We start from the raw sequence: 22194 nt of genomic DNA on the forward strand, positions 1-22194 counted from the left end.
GGGGACTTAAGCTATAGAGGAGAGGATGAGTGGGATGAGATTTTTATGCTTTTCCTTAACCCTATAGGTAAGGAGAGAAAAATCAGTCTTAAGCCTATCCAACCATGAAGTCTTTGAGGGCATCATCCCCCTGAAATGTTTGTTGCTGCGTTCCTTCCAGATACTCCATGCGGCCGTCAGGAATAGCTCCATGTTGCAGGCGAGGTTGTCCCTGATTCCACGTAATTCCAAGGCTGGACCAACATTCAGTACTGAATTGACACTCAAAAAAGAGGTGTTCCAGTGTTTCCTCAATGTGCAGCCCACATAGGATGCAATCATAGTCATTTCCTATATTGTAATGTCTCCTCTTGAGCATATTTCGCGTGTTCAATCGGTCAGAAAGGAGCAGCCATCCAAAAACTTTAATTTTCATGGTGGATTTTCCTCGTCCAATGTTGCGGCTCTAAAGCCTAACAAGAAAAGTTTCAAAAAAAGTGCAAAGCCAAATACTCTGCCACCACCACAAAATGATAAAGCTAAAAGGTCAAAGCCAAGATCATCTCAAGCATCACAAGATGACACTAATATGGATGTGCTGCTCACAAGTACTTTGATAGGCATACGAGAAACCCTTGCAAGTCCAGTACAGACTGTAGCCCCAAAGGACCCAAATGCTCCTTTATGGGACATGCTCAAGAAGATTCCGTTGCCACCTGATGAGAGGATGTCGGTCGGGATGCATCTATGCAAGCCAGAATTTGCAGTCCATCGAGGTTTTCTTGTCAACATGGGTCAAGAATACCTGGAGCGTTGGGTGTATACATACTTATCTTATCTGACAATTATCCTGCTGGCAAACGTGTCGGCGATGATCTTGTTGGTAACCTTGGAAACAAAGATCCTGCTAGTAACCTTGGCGATGATCCTGCTGTTAACTCTAGCCCTTTCTGAGTAAGATTGATTGGTGGTCTACCATATTGTTGGATCCTTTTGGTTGCAAAACACTAGTTTCTAAGTAGTCAATGACTAGCTTTTGGCTATGCACAACTGATGTCTAAGTAATGGCTGATGGTGGTATTATTTTGCTACAGCCTTCTGCTTAGTTTCCAAGTAGTATCAGCATGCATGATATGATTATTAGATGCTAATGTGAAAGCTGTGTTGCTTTCTGACTTGGATAAGTTTCTAGGTAGTATCAGGATGAATACATAATTAGACTTCTGGTTATGTTAATTCCACAAGGATAATTTGTGTATCTCTTGCATTCCAGATGTGCTGGACAATGAGTATTAATCAAATGTAATGCATTGTGGTTATTCAACAGCAATGTTGCTGTGTATCGTCAGAGTTATAAAATCATTTGCCTTCAGTGTTATGCTTATGAAACTTCAGATTATTATTACTTTTTGCTTATCAAATTATTTGGCTTTGTTATGCTTTTGAAAAGTCCGACCATATTTATTTATATTTATATTTAGCATATGCATATCGGTGATCTCCAATCCCAGGCAATATAGCAACCAAACACTGCCTGGGCCATTTATCCACACAAGCACGTTCCCAGGTCAGCAACCAAACGCAGCCTAGAAACATGGTCGTGCCTGGCCAGGCATTTTTTGCTGAGATGTCCATGCAACTCCCAAGCAGCTATTTTGCCCAGGCAAACCAGTGAGGACACGATCCAAACACACTCTTAATTCAGGTGGGGGGTGAGTGCGGGTTGAATCAGGCAAACGGCAGGGGGTTTTGTGCAAAACTACACGCGCTGACCGGCCCAGCCAATTGGCGAGTTCTCATTGGCCTGGGACTAAAACATCACATTGGATGCAAGTTGAGGTATGGATTGGTCTAGTTTTGCAAGTTTAGGACTAGATCATCACATTGGATGCAAGTTAGGGTACCTGGGATGCTATTACCTCCATTATCATGGGGTTCACGACAAGATCCATCACCCCAGCCAAGGACAAGTTCACCAGATTTGGTGTGGGAGAGTTGCCAGAAGATGGCGTAGTTCCAACGAAGGCTTTTACCATCAGCTTCAACTAGGTCCTGGAGTTTATTTTGCAAGCCCACCAACGCAGACGCTGCTACGAGATTTTCAGATATGGCACCTCCACCTTTCGTCAGATATGTGAAGGCATCTAAGCCCAACACAGAAGCGCAAAGGGATTTGTCCTCCTCAGTCCAGGACCCTCTGGTGCCTTCCTCCTCGATCTCTGTCTTCATCAGTACACTACCTGCTCAAAGTGGTAGGAGTCAGGTCACATTAACAAAATAGCCACATATAAAAAGGAGAAAGCAAAACAAGAAGGGCTGCACTGGCGTGCGAGCTAGCGCCCTATGCCAGTAATCGCTCCCACGCAGCCCCAATATCATCGTGACCGGGAGCGGAGAGATGCACATCCGATGCATGAAGTGGTCAGACTGTGTGGTGGTATCGCATGCTATAGCGTAAAAGCAAAGTTCATGCCACATATTTCCCCAGAAGATGAGTGCATGTCCTTTGATTTCGAGAAAGTGTGCGTCGTTGATCACTCACTTTCGATAAACAAAGTCGCACAGGACCACCCAAATTCCAAGCAGCATGCAACAAATTCAGTGTTGTACCAAATTTCACTTTTATCATTTATGGAAAAGTTGAAATTTGTCCAGTTACTACTGAAAAAATATAGGGGATTTTTTAATTCGGCAAAAAATGTGCCAACAACTGCAATAATCTTACAGTCATAGGCCAAATAGTACCATTCTAGCTATGCTTATTTTATCATAAAGTGAATGCAAAAGAACAGTTTATCATGTCGTCTCCACCTTCGGTATGAAGCCATTAGCAACTTAAAACATTTTTCTGAATGTTTGGTATCAGAACATCAAATTAAAGGTTGATGCATATTTTATTACTTTGTCAATAGAAATGCCCGATCAGTAAGGTGCTGGATCTACGGCGGATCTAGATCTGGATGGTGTACCAGGTATGCACCAGCACACCTAGAAATTGTGTAGATCAGTGGGGACTAATTAGTGGGTGAAAACAAGCTCATACCTCAAAATCCGACGGCCAAAGCTTGCGGGCGTGACCGGGACAGCAGGGAGGCGATGAGCATGAACAGGAACGGCGAAGCCGGCAACGGTGGAGGGGTTTGAGGGGAGGCGTCAGCCGGCGGTCGTGAGCTATGGGCATGGCGGTGGCTTGTAGGCCACGCGCGCACGCGGTGGAAGAGTAGGGATGTAGGTCGAGATTGGTAGGTCAGGACTCGAGACTAGGTAGGGGAAGAGGAAACAAAGGTACGGGAATGGTGGGGAAGGAACCGGCTCCTCTCACTATCAGTCTGTCACGTGCACAACACTTCTTGCGGCGCTAGCACGGATATGGGCCAGCAAAATAGCAAAAGCCCATCTGAGGGGTGAAAGCAGCCAAATACAACCCATTTCTGAAACTTCTACAAAAAACGATCTTAAACTTCGCCTATAAAAAGGCAAAAAAAAAGTGTGAAATTGGCCTATAAAAAGCAAAAAAAAACCAACCTGATCTGATTTTTTTCACAAGTGACCCTTCTACATGACACCATGGGATGGGGCGTCATGCTGGATGGCGCGACGACTACCTCTACCAAAAAGACATCATTCTATCTAGCATGATGCCCCGGGCCAAGGTGTCATGCTATCTAGAATGGCGTCTTAGATCCAGTCGTCATGAAAATGGTCATTTTGTGGAATATTTTTGGATCCGATTCATTTCTTTTTTCGAGAAAACTTTCAATCTATTCATCGATTTGTCAAGGTAGTACAAAGAACAACAGAAGTAAGAATTACATCCAGGTCCGTAGACCACCTAGCGACGACTACAAGCACTAGAGTGAGCCGAAGGCGCGCCGCCGTCATCGCCCCTCCCTCATTGGAGCCGGACAAACATTGTTGTAGTAGACAGTCGGCAAGTCGTCGTGCTAAGGCCCCATAGGACCAGCGCGCCAAAACGGCAACCGTCGCCGATGAATAAAATCCTAGATCGGAAAGATCCAACCTGCAGACGGATGGATCCAAGCGGATCCACCGAAGACAAACACCGACCGGATCCAATGAGATCCGCTGGAGACACACCTCCACACGCCCTCCCACGACGCTACTAGAAAGTAGAACTTGATGAGTTAATTGTACTTTCCCTCGAATTGGATAGTAGCTCATCACAGAAAATTGTTCACGTGATGCCTACACCAACTAGAGAGGAAGCTAATGATAATGATCATGAAACTTCAGATCAAGTTACTACCAAACCTCGTAGGTCAACCAGAGCACGATCTGCACCAGAGTGATATGGTAACATGTTCTGGAAGTCATGTTACTAGACCATGACGAACCTATGAACTATGAGGAAGCGATGATGAGCCCAGATTTTGTTAAATGGTTTGAGGCCATGAAATCTGAGATATGATCCATATATGAGAACAAAGTGTGGACTTTGGTGGACTTGCCCGATGATCGGCAAGCCATTGAAAATAAATGGATCTTCAAGAGGAAGACGGACGCTGATGGTAGTGTTACTATCTACAAAGCTCGACTTGTCGCAAAAGGTTTTCGACAAATTCAAGGTGTTGACTACGATGAGATTTTCTCACTCGTAGCGATGCTTAAGTCTGTCCGAATCATGTTAGCAATTGCCACATTTTATGAAATCTAGCAAATGGATGTCAAAACTGCATTCCTTAATGGATTTCTTAAAGAAGAGTTGTATATGATGCAACCAGAAGGTTTTGTCGATCCTAAAGGTGCTAACAAAGTGTGCAAACTCCAGTGATCCATCTATGGACTGGTGCAAGCATCTCGGAGTTGAAATATACGCTTTGATAAGGTGATCAAAGCATATGGTTTTATACAGACTTATGGTGAAGCCTGTATTTACAAGAAAGTGAGTGGGAGCTCTGTAGTATTTCTGATATTATATATGGATGACATATTGTTGATTAGAAATGATATAGAATTTCTGGATAGCATAAAAGGATACTTGAATAAGATTTTTTTCAATGAAAGACCTTGGTGAAGCTACTTATATATTGGGCATCAAGATCTATAGGGATAGATCGAGACGCTTAATAGGACTTTCACAAAGCGCATACCTTAACAAGATTTTGAAGAAGTTCAAAATGGATCAGTCAAAAAAAGGGTTCTTGCCTGTGTTGCAAGGTGTGAAGTTGAGTAAGACTCAAAGCCCGACCACGACATAAGATAGAGAGAGAATGAAAGTCATTCCTTACGCCTCAGCCATAGGTTCTATAAAGTATGCCATGCTATGTACCAGACCTATTGTATACCTTGCCATGAGTTTGGCAAGGGAGTACAATAGTGATCTAGGAGTAGATCACTGGACAGCGGTCAAAATTATCCTTAGAGGACTAAGGGATATTTCTCGGCTATGGAGGTGATAAAGAGTTCATCGTAAAGAGTTACATCGATGCAAGCTTTGACACATATTGAAAGTGGGAGCATTTAGCTAGAGTAGCTCCATGCAGAGCGTTGTAGACATAGAAATTTGCAAAATACATACGGATCTGAATGTGGCAGGCCCGTTGACTAAACCTCTCTCACAAGCAAAACATGATCACACCTTAGTACTCTTTGGGTGTTAATCACATGGCGATGTGAACTAGATTACTAAGTCTAGTAAACCTTTTGGGTATTGGTCACATGGCGATGTGAACTATGGGTGTTAATAACATGGTGATGTGGACTATTGGTGTTAAATCACATGGCGATGTGAACTAGATTATTGACTCTAGTGCAAGTGGGAGACTGGAGGAAATATGCCCTAGAGGCAATAATAAAGTTGTTATTTTATATTTCCTTATATCATGAAAATGTTTATTATTCATGCTAGAACTGCATTAACCGGAAACTTGATACATGTGTGGATACATAGACAAAACATTGTGTCCCTAGTAATTAAGCCTCTACTAGACTAGCTCATTAATCAAAGATGGTTAAGTTTCCTAACCATAGACATGTGTTGTCATTTGATGAACGGTATCACATCACTAGGAGAATGATGTGATGGACAAGACCCATCCGTTAGCTTAGCATGTTGATCGTTCAGTTTTTATTGCTATTGCTTTCTTCATGTCAAATACATATTCCTTCAACTATGAGACTATGCAACTCCTGGATACCGGAGGAATACCTTGTGTGCTATCAAACGTCACAACGTAACTGGTGATTATAAATATGCTCTACAGGTATCTTTGAAGGTGTTTGTTGGCTTGGCATAGATCGAGATTAGGATTTGCCACTTCAAGTATCGGAGAGGTATCTCTGGGCCCTCTCGGTAATGCACATCATAATAAGCCTTGCAAGCAATGTGACTAATGAGTTAGTTGTGGGATGATGCATTACAGAACGAGTAAAGAGACTTGCCGGTAACGAGATTGAACTAGGTATGAAGATATCGACGATCGAATTTCGGGCAAGTAACATACCGATGACAAAGGAAATAACGTATGTTGTCATTACGGTACGACAGATAAAGATCTTCATAGAATATGTAGGAACCAATATGAGCATCCAGGTTCCACTATTGGTTATTGACCGAAGAGGTGTCTCGGTCATGACTACATAGTTCTCGAACCCATAGGGTCCGCGTGCTTAAGTTCGATGACGATTTTGTATTATATGAGTTATGTGATTTGGTGACCGAATGTTGTTTGGAGTCCCAGATGAGATCACAGACATGACGAGGAGTCTCGAAATGGTCAAGAGGTAAAGATTCATATATAGGACGATAGTATTCGGACACCGGAAGTGTTATGGGGGTACCGGGTACATATCGGGTCACCGGAAGGGGTTCCAGTCAACCCCTGGGAAGCTATATGGGCCTAATGGGCCAAGAGGGAAACACACCAGCCACAAAGGGGCCGGTGTGCCCCCTGATAACCCACAAGTATAGGGGATCGCAACAGTTTTCGAGGGTAGAGTATTCAACCCAAATTTATTGATTTGACACAAGGGGAGCCAAAGAATATTCTCGAGTATTAGCAGCTGAGTTGTCAATTCAACCACACCTGAAAGACTTAATATCTGCAGCAAAATATTTAGTAGCAAAATAGTATGGAAGTAACGGTAACGGTGGCAATAGTAACAGTAGCAGCTGTGTAGCACTCATAACAGTGGTAACGAAAAAGTAACAAAGCAAAGATCAATATGTGAAAAGCTCGTAGGCAATGGATCTATGATGGATAATTATGTCAGATGGCATTCATCATGCAACGGTTATAACATAGGGTGACACAGAACTAGCTCCAGTTCATCAATGTAATGTACGCATGTATTCCAAATATAGTCATACGTGCTTATGAAAAAGAACTTGCTTGACATATTTTGTCCTACCCTCCCGTGGCAGCGGGGTCCTATTGGAAACTAAGGGATATTAAGGCCTCCTTTTAATTGAGTGCTGGACCAAAGCATTAGCACTTAGTGAATACATGAACTCCTTGAGGGAGTCCTGGATTAGGGGGTCCTCGGACAGCTGGACTATAACCTTTGGCCGGACTGTTGGACTATGAAGATACAAGATTGAAGACTTCGTCCCATGTCCGAGTAGGACTCTCCTTTGCGTGGAAGGCAAGCTTGGCAATTCGGATATGTAGATCTCCTCCCTTGTAACTGACTCTGTGTAACCCTAGCCCCCTCCGGTGTCTATATGAACCGGAGGGTTTAGTCCATTGGACGACAACAATCATAATCATAGGCTAGCTTCTAGGGTTTAGCCTCTATGATCTCGTGGTAGATTAACTCTTGTAATACTCATATCATCAAGATCAATCAAGCAGGAAGTAGGGTATTACCTCCATCGAGAGGGCCCCGAACCTGGGTAAACATTGTGTCCCCTGCCTCCTATTACCATCCACCTTAGACGCACAGTTCGGGACCTCCTACCCGAGATCCGCCGGTTTTGACACCGACATTGGTGCTTTCATTGAGAGTTCCACTATGTCGTCACCATAAGGTTTGATGGCTCCTTCGATCATCGGCAACGATGCGATCCACGGTGAGGTTTTTCTCCCCGGACAGATCTTCGTATTCGGCGGCTTCGTACTTCGGGTCAACTCGCTTGGCCATCTAGAGCAGATCGAGAGCTACGCCCCTGGCCATCAGGTCAGGTTTGGAAGCTTGAACTATACTGCCGACATCCGCGGAGACTTAGTCATGATGAGCATGAGTTAGCTCTGCCGCCGGACGATGTTCGGGAGATCACACCTGTGGCTACTCCGGCCCTCAATCCGGAGCAGATCGTGCCGTCCGAGGACGAGTGGATGGACCCCGCCACGGAGGCCTTACACCCAGCGGTGATAGAGCCGAATACTGACTTCACCTCCTGTGAGACCTGTCTTGCCGGACCCTTGGATTCGTCCCCGGCCACAGGCTCCAAGCCTCCCGCGTCCATGCCTATCGAATCTGATTGGGCACCGATCATGGAGTTCACCTCTACGGATATCTTTTAGCACTCGCCCTTGGGCGACGTGCTAAATTCATTAAGGTCTCTCTCCTTGTCAGGAGGCCCTTGGCCGAACTGTGTCCGGCTCGAGTGGGAAGCGGACGACGAAGAAATTCGCCCCCACCCACCACCGACTTAATAGCCACTGTCGACGACTTAACCGACATGCTTGATTTCGGCTCCGAAGACATCGACGGTATGGACGACGATGCAGGAGAAGAACAGGAACCACCGCCCACAGGGCGCTGGACAACCACCTCATCATATGATATATACATGGTGGACACCCCCAAAGAAAGTGATGGCAATAAGGCAATGGAGGATAACCCCCTCGGGAAGCAATCTAAGCACCGACGTCATCGGCGCTGCTCTAAGCCCCGCGATAGCAAAAGCAGCGATACCGGCACAAGAGACAATAATGCTACGGACAGTGCCGAAGACAATCCCCTCCAACCAGGCTTCGAGCGGGAGGATGGGCAAACTAGCCCTAAGGAACAGGCGGCAGACGGAGAATCAGAGGATGACAATTACATGCCTCTCTCCGATGACGAGGTGAGCCTCGGCGACGAAGAATTTATTGTGCCTGAGGATCCCGTCGAGCAAGAGCACTTCAAGCGTCGGCTTATAACCACAGCTAAAATCCTGAAGAAAAAGCAACAACAGCTTCAAGCTGATCAAGATCTGCTAGCGGATAGATGGACCGAGGTGCTAGCAGCCGAGGAATACGAACTCAAGCGCCCAACCAAAGGATACCCAAAGCGCAGGTTGCTACCCCAACTCAAGGAGGAAGCATTAAAGCCTACACTACCAGCGTATGATGTGGCTGACCGGCCACCTCGTGGCCGAGACAAAGCGGCGTATCAGCCTGAAGTCGAGCCCGCACCCCATCGCCAGTCAAACAAAAACACCAAGGCCCGGGGCAACATGCAGGACCTGCGAGACGTATTGGAAAACAAAGCAGGACATACAAGATCGATCTACGGATCACGGGCTCGCGCCTCAACGAGTGACGACGACCGTCACGCCGGATATACTAAAAGCAAATCGGCCGGGCCGAATATAGCAAACAAGACTCGTATGAACTGCTTGTGATATAGCCCGGCACAGAGCCGCCACACACCCCCTATGCTTCACTAATGAAGTAATGGATCACGAATTCCCAGAAGGTTTTAAACCCGTGAATATTGAATCATATGATGGCACAACAGACCCCGCGGTATGGATTGAAGATTTCCTCCTCCACATCCACATGGCCCGCGGTGACGATCTACATGCCATCAAGTACCTCCCATTAAAACTCAAAGGACATGCTCGGCATTGGCTCAATAGCCTACCGGCAAACTCCATTGGCAGTTGGGAGAACTTGGAAGACGCATTCCTTGATAACGTCCAGGGCACTTATGTGCGACCACCGGATGCCGATGACTTGAGTCACATAACCCAATAGCCAGGGAATCAGCCAGGATATTCTGGACTCGGTTCCTAACTAAAAAGAACCAAATCGTCGACTGTCCGGATGCCGAGGCCTTAGCGGCATTTAAGCATAACATCCGCGACGAGTGGCTCACCCGACACCTCGGCCAAGAAAAGCTGAAGTCCATGGCAGCCCTCACGACACTCATGACCCACTTTTGTGCAGGCGAGGATAGCTGGCTGGCTCGCAGCAACAATACTTCAAGAAACCCTGGCAATTCAGATGCCAAAGATAGCAACGGCAGGCCACGTCGTAACAGACACAAGCGTCGCAACAACGGCGACAACGCCGAAGACACGACAGTTAATGCTGGATTCAGTAGCTCTAAATCCGATCAGCGGAAAAAGGTGTTCAAAAGAAGCAATCCGGGCCCGTCCAGCTTGGACCGCATACTCGATGCTACGTCTCCAATGTATTTATAATTTTTGATTGTTCCATGCTATTATATTATCAACTTTGGATGTTTATGGGCTTTATTATACACTTTTATATTATTTTTGGGACTAACCTATTAACCTAAAGCCCAGTGCCAGTTTCTGTTTTTCCTTGTTTTAGAGTATCGCAGAAAAGGAAAATCAAACGGAGTCCAATTGACCTGAAACTTCACGGAACTTATTTTTGGAAGGAAAGCAACCTGGGAGACTTGGAGTCCACGTAAGGGAAGCAACGAGGAAGCCACGATGCAGGGGGCGCGCCCACCCCCTGGGCGCACCCTCCACCCTCGTGGGCCCCTCATGGCTCCCCTGACGTACTTCTTCCTCCTCTATATCTCCATATAACCTAAAACGATCGGGGAACACAATAGATCGGGAGTTCCGCTGCCAGAAGCCTCTGTAGCCACCGAAAGCCAATCTAGACCCATTCTGGCACCCTGCCGGAGGGGGAATCCCTCTCCGGTGGCTATCTTCATCATCCCGGTGCTCTCCATGACGATGAGGGAGTAGTTCTCCCTCGGGGCTGAGGGTATGTGTCATTGTCAAACCGGCGGATCTCGGGTAGGGGGTCCCAAACTATGCGTCTAAGGCGGATGGTAACAGGAGGCAGGGGACACGATGTTTTACCCAGGTTTGGGCCCTCTTGATGGAGGTAAAACCCTACGTCCTGCTTGATTTATTCTTGATGATATGAGTATTACAAGAGTTGATCTACCACGAGATCGGAGAGGCTAAACCCTAGAAGCTAGCCTATGGTATGATTGTATGTTGTCCTACGGACTAAAACCCTCTGGTTTATATAGACACTGGAGAGGGTTAGGGTTACACAAGGTCAGTTACAAAGGAGGAGATATCCATATCCGTACTGCCTAGCTTGCCTTGCACGCCAAGTAGAGTCCTATCCGGACACGGGACGAAGTCTTCAATATTGTATCTTCATAGTTCAATAGTACGGCCAAAGGATATAGTCCGGCTGTCTGGGGACCCCCTAATCCAGGACTCCCTCAGTAGCCCCTGAACCAGGATTCAATGACGATGAGTCCGGCGCGCAGTATTGTCTTCGGCATTGCAAGGCGGGTTCCTCCTCCGAATACATCACGGAAGAATTTGAATACAAGGATAGTGTCCGACCCTGCAAAATAATTTCCACATACCACCGTAGATAGAATAATATTTCCACAAACCTAATCTGCCGACATGTTTTGGCAATATAACATTATGCCATAGCTCGGTGATTATTCGAACCGTTTCCTTTGACTAGCCCTGCTCATAACGCGAGGCAGTTTCTTGACACGTCTTGTCAAAGCAGAGATCGTGTTCCCCTTATTACGGGATTCTCATCAATACGGGCGTGGGTAACCCAACCGTGCCATTGATTACGGTGCTTGGGGGGTAAGCGAGTTTTACCAGGCTGGTAGGGACACATAGTTTCGTCCGCCCATATAAAGGGACAAGGATTCACCTTTTCATCCACGCCTTCTTCCTCCTTTGCTCATCCATTTTCGCACACTCGAGCTCCAGCGCCCAAGTCCGCATTTCCCACCTCAACCTTCTCCAACCATGTCCGGAGCGGGAGGCAGGTGGATGGTCTCCTCCATCACGGAGGGACACATCAAGAAGCTGAGGAGAGCCGGTTACCTACCCGACGACATCGCGCACCGGCTCCCAGATGAGGGGCAGCTCATCCCCACCCCCAGGCCCCACGAGAGGGTAGTGTTCCTTACCCATTTCCTCCGCGGACTGGGATTCCCTCTCCACCCATTCGTTCGGGGGCTCACGTTCTACTACAGACTGGATTTCCACGATCTGGCCCCGAACTTCATCCTCAACATCTCGGCGTTTATCATCGTGTGCCAGGCCTTCCTCCGCATCAAGCCCCACTTCAGCTTATGGCTGAAGACCTTCAATGTCAAGTCGAAGGTAGTGAGCGGCCACCAGGCGGAGTGCGAACTCGCCATGGTGGGCAAGATGCCCAACGTCACATGGCTCGAGGGCTCCTTCGTGGAGACCATAAAGGGGTGGCAATCGGGGTGGTTCTATATCACCGAGCCGCGTGACCCTGCATGGGCAGCGGCCCCCGAGTTCCGGTCTGGCATCCCCACGTGGCTCACCTCCTGGCAAGAGAAGGGCCTGTCCTGGGGTAGTTCAGGAGAGATGACCGAACTCCAAACATGTATCCAAAACATGGTGAGCAAGAAGCTCAAACTCGTCAACGTAGTCCAGGTCATGCTCATCCGCCGGATCCTCCCGTGTCAACAACGGGCTTTCAACTTGTGGGAGTTCGACCCGGCCCAGGACCAAAATCTGAACAGGCTCTTCGACACAACACACGAGGATGACTGGAAGGTGCTATTCAAGGGCGCCGAGGTTCCCCCTCCCACTACCGAGGATCGCGGATTCTGCACGAAGCGCCAAGCCAGCGCGATAAGCTGTTTTACCTCTTACAGGATACTTGTTTTTCATAGTTTGACTCTATGCGGGATCTAAGCTCCTGTACCTTTGACAGGACTGGCAGGAGACGGCCGGACAGATCGACTGTCCGGCTCCTTTGCCCGAAGGCCCAGCAGACGCTCTCCTGACGGAGATGCTGACTCTGGCTCCTTACATGGTGCTGGAGAAGACCAAGAAGGCCAAGGGAACCCGAAAGAGTTCCCAGCGCTAGGTGATATCGGACTCATCGTCCGAGGACTCCTCAGCGTACTCTTCCCACGAAGACAAGGAGGAAGATGAAGATGCTCCCCCTCCAGTCGGGGGAGACAAGAAAAGGAAGGCCGCCCCAACTAGGGGGGGCGAAGGGTCCAAGAAGGGAAGGACTCTCCTTCCGGACAGTTCCACCACCGCCGCCGAAGGCGAAGACGAGTGGCTGCCCAGGGCCAAGCCCCTGGCGAAGTCGTAAGTATTCGGATACCGGAGTAACTCATAGCATTCCTTTGTCGCACTGCTTCTCCTAATGCCGAATCGTGATTATGCAGACTGTCCCGAGCCCATATCGACGTATCCTCATCGGACGGCTTCCTGGACTCGTCGGATATGGATAGCGATCCACTTCCGACTGCCACCTCCCCTTGCCCTCCGGTCAACGCCGAGGTGTTGTCTCAAGAGGCACCGGGTCGAGGGGAGACAGTCCCGAAGACGCCTCAAGGCGACCTTCCGGACTCTGGGAGCAAAGGGAACAAGGCCCCCGAGGGCTCCGAGTTTGGCCCTTAGCCGAACACTGCGTCGGAACCTCCAGTTGTTTCAGACTCGGGCAGGCGCCTCCTTCCAAGAGGGGCAAGACGTCTGTGCCGGTGACCTCTGTCCATCCAGAGGCACCGGATAATCTGCTGGGAGCGCTTCGCAGCGCTTCTATCGACGAGGAGCACCGCACTATTATGAGTGCGGTGGTCCAGAAGGTTCAGTCCGCCAAGAGCGGACTGACTGAAGCCTGTGCCAGCCTTCTAACAGGCTTTGAGGTAAGTTTTTGAAATATGGGGAAAATATTACCGCATAGACAGTAGCCCCTGATGCTCTATTCAGTGTTCACAAAGAAAATCCGAACAGAGGATCAAACAATATCGCAGGAGTCTAATATAAGTATGTCTATATGCGTATGCAGGCTTCGCTGCTGGCCTCTGCCGCACTGACTGCGGAGGTCGCCGCACTGAAGCAGGACCTTAAAGGGTCCAAGGATGAGCTCGGCCTTGCCAAGAGGTAGCTCGAGGAGAACAAAGGTAAGTAGTACCTAGTCTATGGATATGTATAAAAAGAATGCGATTGCAAAATGACAGGATCATCGTAAATTTGCCAGGGGCCACGACCGAGGTGGCAACCCTGAAGCAAGCACTATCTGAGGCCGAAAACAAAGCAGCCAAGGAGCGCACCAAGTGGGAAAGGCATGAGGCACGGGTGGGCGAGGTGTAGCAAGAGCTCCACACTCTCGTGACAAAGCACGAGGTGTTGGAGCTTGACTTGAAGACGCGAGAGTCCGAGCTTGCCGCGGCCCTCGAGAGTGCAAAGAATGCCAAGGCCGAAGCCCAAAAGGCCCTCCAGGAGATTGATGCGATGAAGAAGATAGCGGCGGGTAAGGCATTCTATATGCAAAGCAAGCATGTGAAAGTAAATTACTTGTTACTTACCCGAATCCGGAGCTCTCCAGGAGCATTAGCAGATTTGCCCCGCAGCGTGTCGGATGCCGCAACGTTTTACTGGGCTGAGGAGGGAAGCTCAACGGAGAAGTTGTTCTGGGCCCAATATACTGGGACCGAAAAGCCGGTGCCTATGAGCGACCAGCTAAAGCAGCTGGTCGAGCTACACAAGGCGGCCGAACAGGCCATGAAGGGCTTTATAGTTCGGCTTTGGCCTGGCGACGCCCTTCCGAACAGCTACTTCGGCCTGGTGAGGTGGCTTGTGGATGCCTGCCCACGGCTGGAAGTCGTCAAGCGGTCCATCTGCATCGAAGGTGCACGTCGGGCTTTCGCCCGTGTGAAGGTGCAATGGGCCAAGCTAGACGCCGTGAAGCTGATCAAAGAAGGGCCACCGGAGGGCAAGGAGCATCGCCACCCTGAGATGTACTATGAGGGTGTCCCGAAGGGTTTCCGTCTCGTAGCGGACGAGTGTACCAAAGATACAATATTTGAGTAAACCCGCTCGTGTAATCATGTACTCATGAAAACTTGTTTATATGCGCTATGCAACGCTTGTTTGAATTTAAAATATTACCTTCTGTTCGGCTGTTTATCAAATCTGAGAGATGGCTAGTCGTCGGCTTCTGCCCCCATGCCACGAGTGCTGGGGTGTTCGGGATAAACCTGAGCACTCTTGTTCCCATTTTTGGGTCCTTCGAGGGAGGTGCTCAGCACAACGAACAAGGCAATCGGACTATAATGCGTTATCACTCTCACTTAGCCATAGAATTCTATAATTTTAAATTTCGGCGAAGCCCCTAGTATTCGGAAGGCCGAACTCAGGGCGCAATACACGCCTTAAACTGGACAGGGCCGACTCCTCGCTCTAAGCGGCATAAGTCTTTAAGGACTCGAAAACCTCTCGAACAGCGACCAGTCTCTCGCCTTATCATGACAGTCAGTTTTAGCTTTCTCTACTGATGTGCTTAGCCCAGCATAACCGGGGCACAATCGCAGTAGTTCTCCCAGTGCTACCTTAGCCGATATAGCAGAACGTAAGGTACCAAAACATGGGAGCCGGGGAAATCCAACTATTGACCCAAGACATGATTCGGAGCGGATGCATATAATGCTATAAGTTCGGGGTGCCGCACTGTTGAAAGTGTCCGGACTTCTCACGCCGTATTGTGGGGTATGCTTAAGCCCCTAGCGTATTGGCCGTACCAGAGTGTATGGGTGCTGGATGTCACAAATGAACATATATATATATATATAGAATGCAATAAAAGCCTTAATGCAATGCATTGTTTATTGAAAAACGTGCGTTAGAGCAGAACGATACAGGTAGTGCGATAAGCAAAAAGTAGGACTAGGTCCCCTCCAAGGGCAAGCTGAGCAATAATATTAAAGCAAGTATTTCACTCGTTATCGTAATCCACCTGGGAGTTCCGTGGTGTGATGTAGCTCTCTGCCTCCTTGGTTGCTGCATCATGTGTTCGACAAACATGCTGCCGGACAGGTGTAGGATCGAAAGTATGTCTAGAGGGGGGGTGATTAGACTACTTGACCAAATAAAAACTTAACCTTTTCCCAATTTTAGTTCTTGGCAGATTTTAGCTAATTTAGGACAAGTCAAGCAATCATCACATAATTCAAGCAAGCATGCAAAGAGTATATAGGCAGCGGAAAGTAAAGCATGCAACTTGCGAGAATGTAAAGGGAAGGGTTTGGAGAATTGAAATGCTATTGGAGACACGGATGTTTTTCCCGTGGTTCGGATAGGTGGTGCTATCCTACATCCACGTTGATGGAGACTTCAACCCACGAAGGGTAACGGTTGCGCGAGTCCACACAGGGCTCCACCCAAGGGCAACGGTTGCGCGAGTCCACACAGGGCTCCACCCACGAAGGGTCCACGAAGAAGCAACCACCCACAAAGGGTCCACGAAGAAGCAACCTTGTCTATCCCACCATGGCCATCGCCCACACAGGACTTGCCTCACTAGCGGTAGATCTTCACGAAGTAGGCGATCTCCTTGCCCTTACAAACTCCTTGGTTCAACTCCACAATCTTGTCGGAGGCTCCCAAGTGATACCTAGCCAATCTAGGAGACACCACTCTCCAAGAAGTAACAAATGGTGTGTAGGTAATGAACTCCTTGCTCTTGTGCTTCAAATGATAGTCTCCCCAACACTCAACTCTCTCTCATAGGATTTGGATTTGGTGGAAAGAGGGTTTTAGTGGAAAGCAACTTGGGAAGGCTAGAGATCAAGATTCATATGGTAGGAATGGAATGTCTTGATCTCAACACATGAGTAGGTGGTTCTCTCTCAGAACATATGAGTTGGAATGGTGTGTGTGTTCTGATGGCTCTCTCTTCGAATGAGAAAGAGGTGGAGGGGTATATATAGCCTCCACACAAAATCCAACCGTTACACAGTTTTCCAATCTCGGTGGGACCGAATCAACAAGCTCGGTCGGACCGAAAATGTAAACCTAGTGACCGTTAGTGATTTTCGGTGGGACTGACATGCAACTCGGTAGGACCGATAGGGTTAGGGTTTGGGCATAACGTAATCTCGGTGAGACCGATTACACAAACTCGGTGAGACCGAATTTGGTAATTAGCTAACCAGAGAGTTGGTCAGGCAAACTCGGTGGGACCGATTTGCTCTTTCGGTGAGACCGAGTGGAACTCGGTGAGACCGAAAAGTTACAAAGGGGAAACACCGAGTTTACATTGCAATCTCGGTGGGACCGATTCGCTCTTTCGGTAAGACCGAAAAGTTACGAAAGGGAAACAGAGAGTTTGCAACCCCATCTCGGTGAGACCGAGATCCTTATCGGTAGAACCGAATTGCTAGGGTTTGGCAGTGGCTAATGACAAGTGAAACTCGGTGGCGCCGGATAGGAAGGATCGATAGGACCGAGTTTGGCTTAGGGTTTAGGTCATATGTGGAAGTGGGAAAGTAGTTGAGGGTTTTGGAGCATATCACTAAGCACATGAAGCAAGAGGCTCATTAAGCAACACCTCATCCCTCCTTAATAGTATTGGCTTTTCCTAAAGACTCAATGTGATCTTGGATCACTAAAATATAAAATGAAGAGTCTTGAGCTTTTGAGCTTGAGCCAATCCTTTGTCCTTAGCATTTTGAGGGTTCCACTTTCACATCCATGCCATGCCAATCATTGAGCTTTCCTGAAATAATAATCTTGGAATAGCATTAGCTCAATGAGCTATATGTTGTTATGAATTACCAAAACCACCTAGGGATAGTTGCACTTTCAATCTCCCCCTTTTTGGTAATTGATGACAACATATAGATCAAAGCTTCGACAAATGATAATAAGCATGAAATATATCATCGTTTTGAGAAGTATGTGATAAGTAAGAGCTCCCCCTAAATTTGTGCATATTTAAAATTTGCTTTGGACTGCAAATGCACAAAGAGTTAGAGTCATGGGTTACTCTTCCATGTCACATACATCTTGGTGGAGCGCTCAAAATGATAAGAATGAAATACATGCACTCATCACCAAGAATAATGAATGATCACATAAGATAGATAAGATAATAGCATTAAGCAAGCATTAAGTGTATCTTATGATCAAACACATGATCATCAATGTCTCACAAATAATGACGTAGTATCTCAAGCACTCAAAAGCAAACAAGTTCAAAAAACAACCACCAAATAAAGCAAGAGAGAAAAGCAACACTCTCTCTCTCGAAGCCTATGATCTATACATCTTTACCCCCTTTGGCAACAAGTTACCAAAAAGTTCCTAGAAAATGCATAGCACTAGATCGACGCTCAGGCTTGATCTTCAGGTGGTGGTGGAGTCCGGATCACTCCAAGGACGAAGGCTTCGGTAGATGCTGAAGTAGTCGCTGGAGTTGGAGCAGAAGTAGATGCTGGAGCTGGTGCTGAAGTGGTGGCTCTGGTGTCAGCAACTGGCATGACAGATGACCTCGGGCCTTGTGGCACTCTGGCAAAGGTATGAGTGGTAGTCCTGCCTCTCCTCTCCTGCATGTCCTCCTGGAGCTGCTCCACTGCAGACTGAACTTCTGTTACCTTGACATCCAAGTCATAGAACTTCTGTTCCATGATTCTCTCTAGGCTCTGCTGATTCTGAGTGAGAGTGGCCAGACTTTGCTCAATCCTCAGCGTGGATGCAATCAAGTAACCGAGCTGCTCTTGTTTGGTCTTCAAGAAGTATTCAGATGCCTCCTCTTGGGTAGGCATCGTGGCAGCTTTCTCCTTCCTTGCCTTCTCCTTCTTTGCAAATGCTTGGGCAGATGATGGCTCATTCTCAGTCATGACAACTTGATTGTCCTTGAAATCTAGACGGATGGGCAAATGTTCCTTGTCCAATAAATATATGCCCGTGCCCATCTTGGAGTTGATGAGCTCCTGAATCTGAGGGGCATATCCGCAGCTCCTCTTTTGATCTGCTGCAGTCCTCTTAATCGTTTCCACTATGAGGCTCATCACCTTGAACTTCTGAGGCACATCAAACACATGTAGCAAGTTGATAGCATGGCCTCTGATCATCTTGTGATCTCCAGACTTAGGCAATAAGGTGTGCCTTAGTATCCAATTGATCGTTGGGAGTCCTGACAGAAGGTAATGCACAGAGCCAAACTTGAAGGTATCAAGTGCTTCATTTGGGATCTCCTTGTACATATTTGACATTGAGTTGTGATCCATCTTCTTCTTGGCATAGATATCCAAGTCATCATCTTGCTCCTCTAGGGCATTTATGATCTGTGCCCACTCAGCAACTGTGGATTGGTACCTTGTACCCTCAGACATCCATGTGATCCTCCCATCTGGATAAAAGTGAGCCGTGGAGTAGAATTGCATGATCAGTTCCTTGTTCCACTTTGTGAGCTTCTGCCCAACAAAGTCAGCTACTCCACAAGCATGAAAGCTGTCATATACTCCTGGGTAGTGTTCCTCCTTCTCCCTCATGTAGGTCCAGTCAACCCATCTCATGTCACAGACAATTGGCTTCTTATCTAGCAAAACAGTCTCATAGAAATCCTGCTGCTCCTTTGTATGAAACCTGTAGTCCACGGCAGTCCTTCTCCTTGAAGCATATGGGTCCGCTTCTCTCCATTTCCTCAGCCCTGAATCTCTTCTGAGCTTCATGTCCTCAGCCACAGGATGAGCATTGTTGTGGTCTGGGATCTTGGGCTTTAGCTTTCTCAGGACATTTTCCTCTTCTTCTTTAGCAACAGTCTCAGGCACTGGGGCCTTGTTCTTTTCAGCTGCAGGGATGCTCCGTGTATTCCTCTTGGGCTTTGGCTTTGGAGCTGACTTGGCTTTGGAAGCAGCTCCCCCTGATTTTATGGCATCTCCCATAAGCTTGGGTGCCTTGGGCGCTGGTGCAGCTGCCTCCTCTTCTTCTTCCTCCTCTTCCATGATGGAAGCTTTGCCAAGCACCCTAGCCACAGTATTCTTCACCCTCTCCTTCCTTTTCTTGCCCTCAGCTGCAACTGGCTCTTGGGAAGTGGGCTTCTCAGTTGAGGCTCTAGCCTTTGACATGGGCTGCTTGCCTGCTGGCCTTTTGATTTTCAGACCTGGCTTAGTGCCTTGAGCTGGCTCAATTCTCTTGGAAATGGCCTCTTCCTCTACCACATAGTCCTCATTTTCAGAGTCTGAAGTTTTCTTCTTCCTTTGTCTCGTGGCAGCCTTTGGCAAATTGCTAGGAGTGCTCCTGCAGCCTTCATCAGATGAACTGGAGGGACTAGTGCCCTCACTCATCACCACTTGCTGCTCTGACATATTTTGGCTATCACTTTGATCAGACATGCTGCAACTGACTGCTGACCCTGTGAATAGATTATAGATGAGGTAGAAAGGATGAGCATCACAAAATGCAGAGATTTTTGCAAAAGAATGATCCAAAAACTTACTTTTAGTTTCCTACTGAAATCATCTCGGATCTACCGATTTTCAAACTCGGTGATATCGAAGCAGTTTTGGAACCTAAACTAGTGAACTCGGTAGGACCGAGTCATAGTTTGGTGGCACCGAGACTGCTAGGGTTTCACTGATTTCAAAAATCGGTCACACCGATAAGTAATTCTCGGTCAGACCGAGTCTCACTTGTGCAATGGCATAAGCCAAATCGGTGGGACCGAGTTTTTCAACTCGGTGGGTCCGAGATGGTTTCGGCGGAAACCTAAACCTAGAATTTTCGAATCAAACCTAATCTACGGGCGTTTTGACTGGATAGAAGTTTCTCAAACGTGGCAAGAATCAATATGATCACAATGTGCTAGGAATCAGATTGAGGAATAGCACAGAAATCAAGTCCATACCCTAGTTCGGCGGGGACTTGCTACGGCAGCAACGGCGGGGCAGAATTCCCGTTGACGGCGACGGATACCAGCGACTGGAGGCTGCTGGCGGCGAGAAGACGATCCGGAGACCTCGAGGGCAGAGAAGGCTATCGCGCGGGCGAAGGGGTTCGGAGAAATTTCTAAATTTTTTGCCCGTGACTATATATAGCCCGACCCTGTCGGTGTAACCGAGTGGAATGGCTCGGTGGCACTGAGATTCATAACTGTGTGCAGTTACTGAAACTCGGTGTGACCGAAAAGTTCAAATCGGTTGCACCGAGATTGAAAACCTAGATCAACTTAATGATCTCGGTAGGACCGAAAGTGGAGTATCGGTCAAACCGAGAATCATAAAGAGGTTTTGGAAGTTTAAGTCTATGACGAATTAGGGACTCCGAGCGCTCCTCACACAGAGTGGTTCGAATCTGACTTGATCAAATTTTGTGATGCAGCATGAATAGAGTTTGAGACGAGAAAAGCATAGATAGCTAGAGGAGGTTCTTAGGCATTCTTGTCCATCCACTTGGCAAAAAGAAATAAAACCGAACAATCAACACAACAAGTGGATGTCCTCGAACGAGTAAAATATGCAACCAGCATGCTCACACAATAAGATGGCAAATGAAATATGTGGCAAGGCATGCACAACCAATACTAACATCTATCAAGCAATTTGCGATGACTAGGTCATCTATGTATGAGTATATTGACTTAGGAGTCAAGTGAGAACACTTGATCATAGGTCATACTCATCGTTTAAGCCCAAGTGGGGTTACCACTTTTACATAAAGCATTATTGTGTTCACATCTTTAGAGTTGCTTTAGCTCAAGTCTTAGAGTAAAGCTCCCCCTAGATGTGATATCCCCCCTAAGAGGGATGAACTAACCTTGGGTTTTGTCGATGAAGACTTCATGTAGATATTGAAGATGTGGATGCTCAATGTTGATGTAGATCTCTTGGAGCTATCCATTTGAGTGAATTGCACTTTCAATACCTACATGGGTTAGTCCCACAAGGAACAAACAAGGATATCCATAGACATAGAGTGATGCACACAAAAGATGATGTCCATGAAAACTTTTAGGTTACCTTGTCCCTTGTCTTACCAACAAGAGGGTTTGTGACTCCTTGAACTAGTGCAAGATGTGGAAGTTGATTGCACTTGTTCTTGCCAAAATGATAAGAGTGAAGTATGTTGGCGGAGTCACCCTCAAGAACTCTCTAGTTCTTCTTCTTTTGGATCCACATCATCTTGATGGGAATCCTTGGAGTTGTAGTCGTACTTGATGAAGTGGAGCTTGAAGTAGTTTTGGGAATCCACTTGACTAAGGTCTTCGGAGCTTCTTCAAATGCATCAATTTCCTCTTGAAG

The 22194-nt window shown here is 47.4% G+C and overlaps 1 protein-coding gene across 1 annotated transcript in view; it reads left to right on the top strand.

The window, feature by feature from the left end:
- The window catches only part of LOC119284689, a 2859-nt gene extending 1502 nt beyond the window's left edge, over positions 1-1357 (top strand). Inside the window, exon 4 of the mRNA XM_037563845.1 lies at positions 161-1357. Coding sequence (XP_037419742.1) covers positions 161-310 — 150 coding nt within the window. The 3' untranslated portion in view covers positions 311-1357. The remainder of the gene's footprint in view (positions 1-160) is intronic.
- The last annotated feature ends 20837 nt before the right edge of the window (positions 1358-22194 follow it).

Source organism: Triticum dicoccoides, chromosome 4A (genome assembly GCF_002162155.2).
Source record: "Triticum dicoccoides isolate Atlit2015 ecotype Zavitan chromosome 4A, WEW_v2.0, whole genome shotgun sequence".
In the NCBI taxonomy this organism is placed as follows: domain Eukaryota; kingdom Viridiplantae; phylum Streptophyta; class Magnoliopsida; order Poales; family Poaceae; genus Triticum; species Triticum dicoccoides.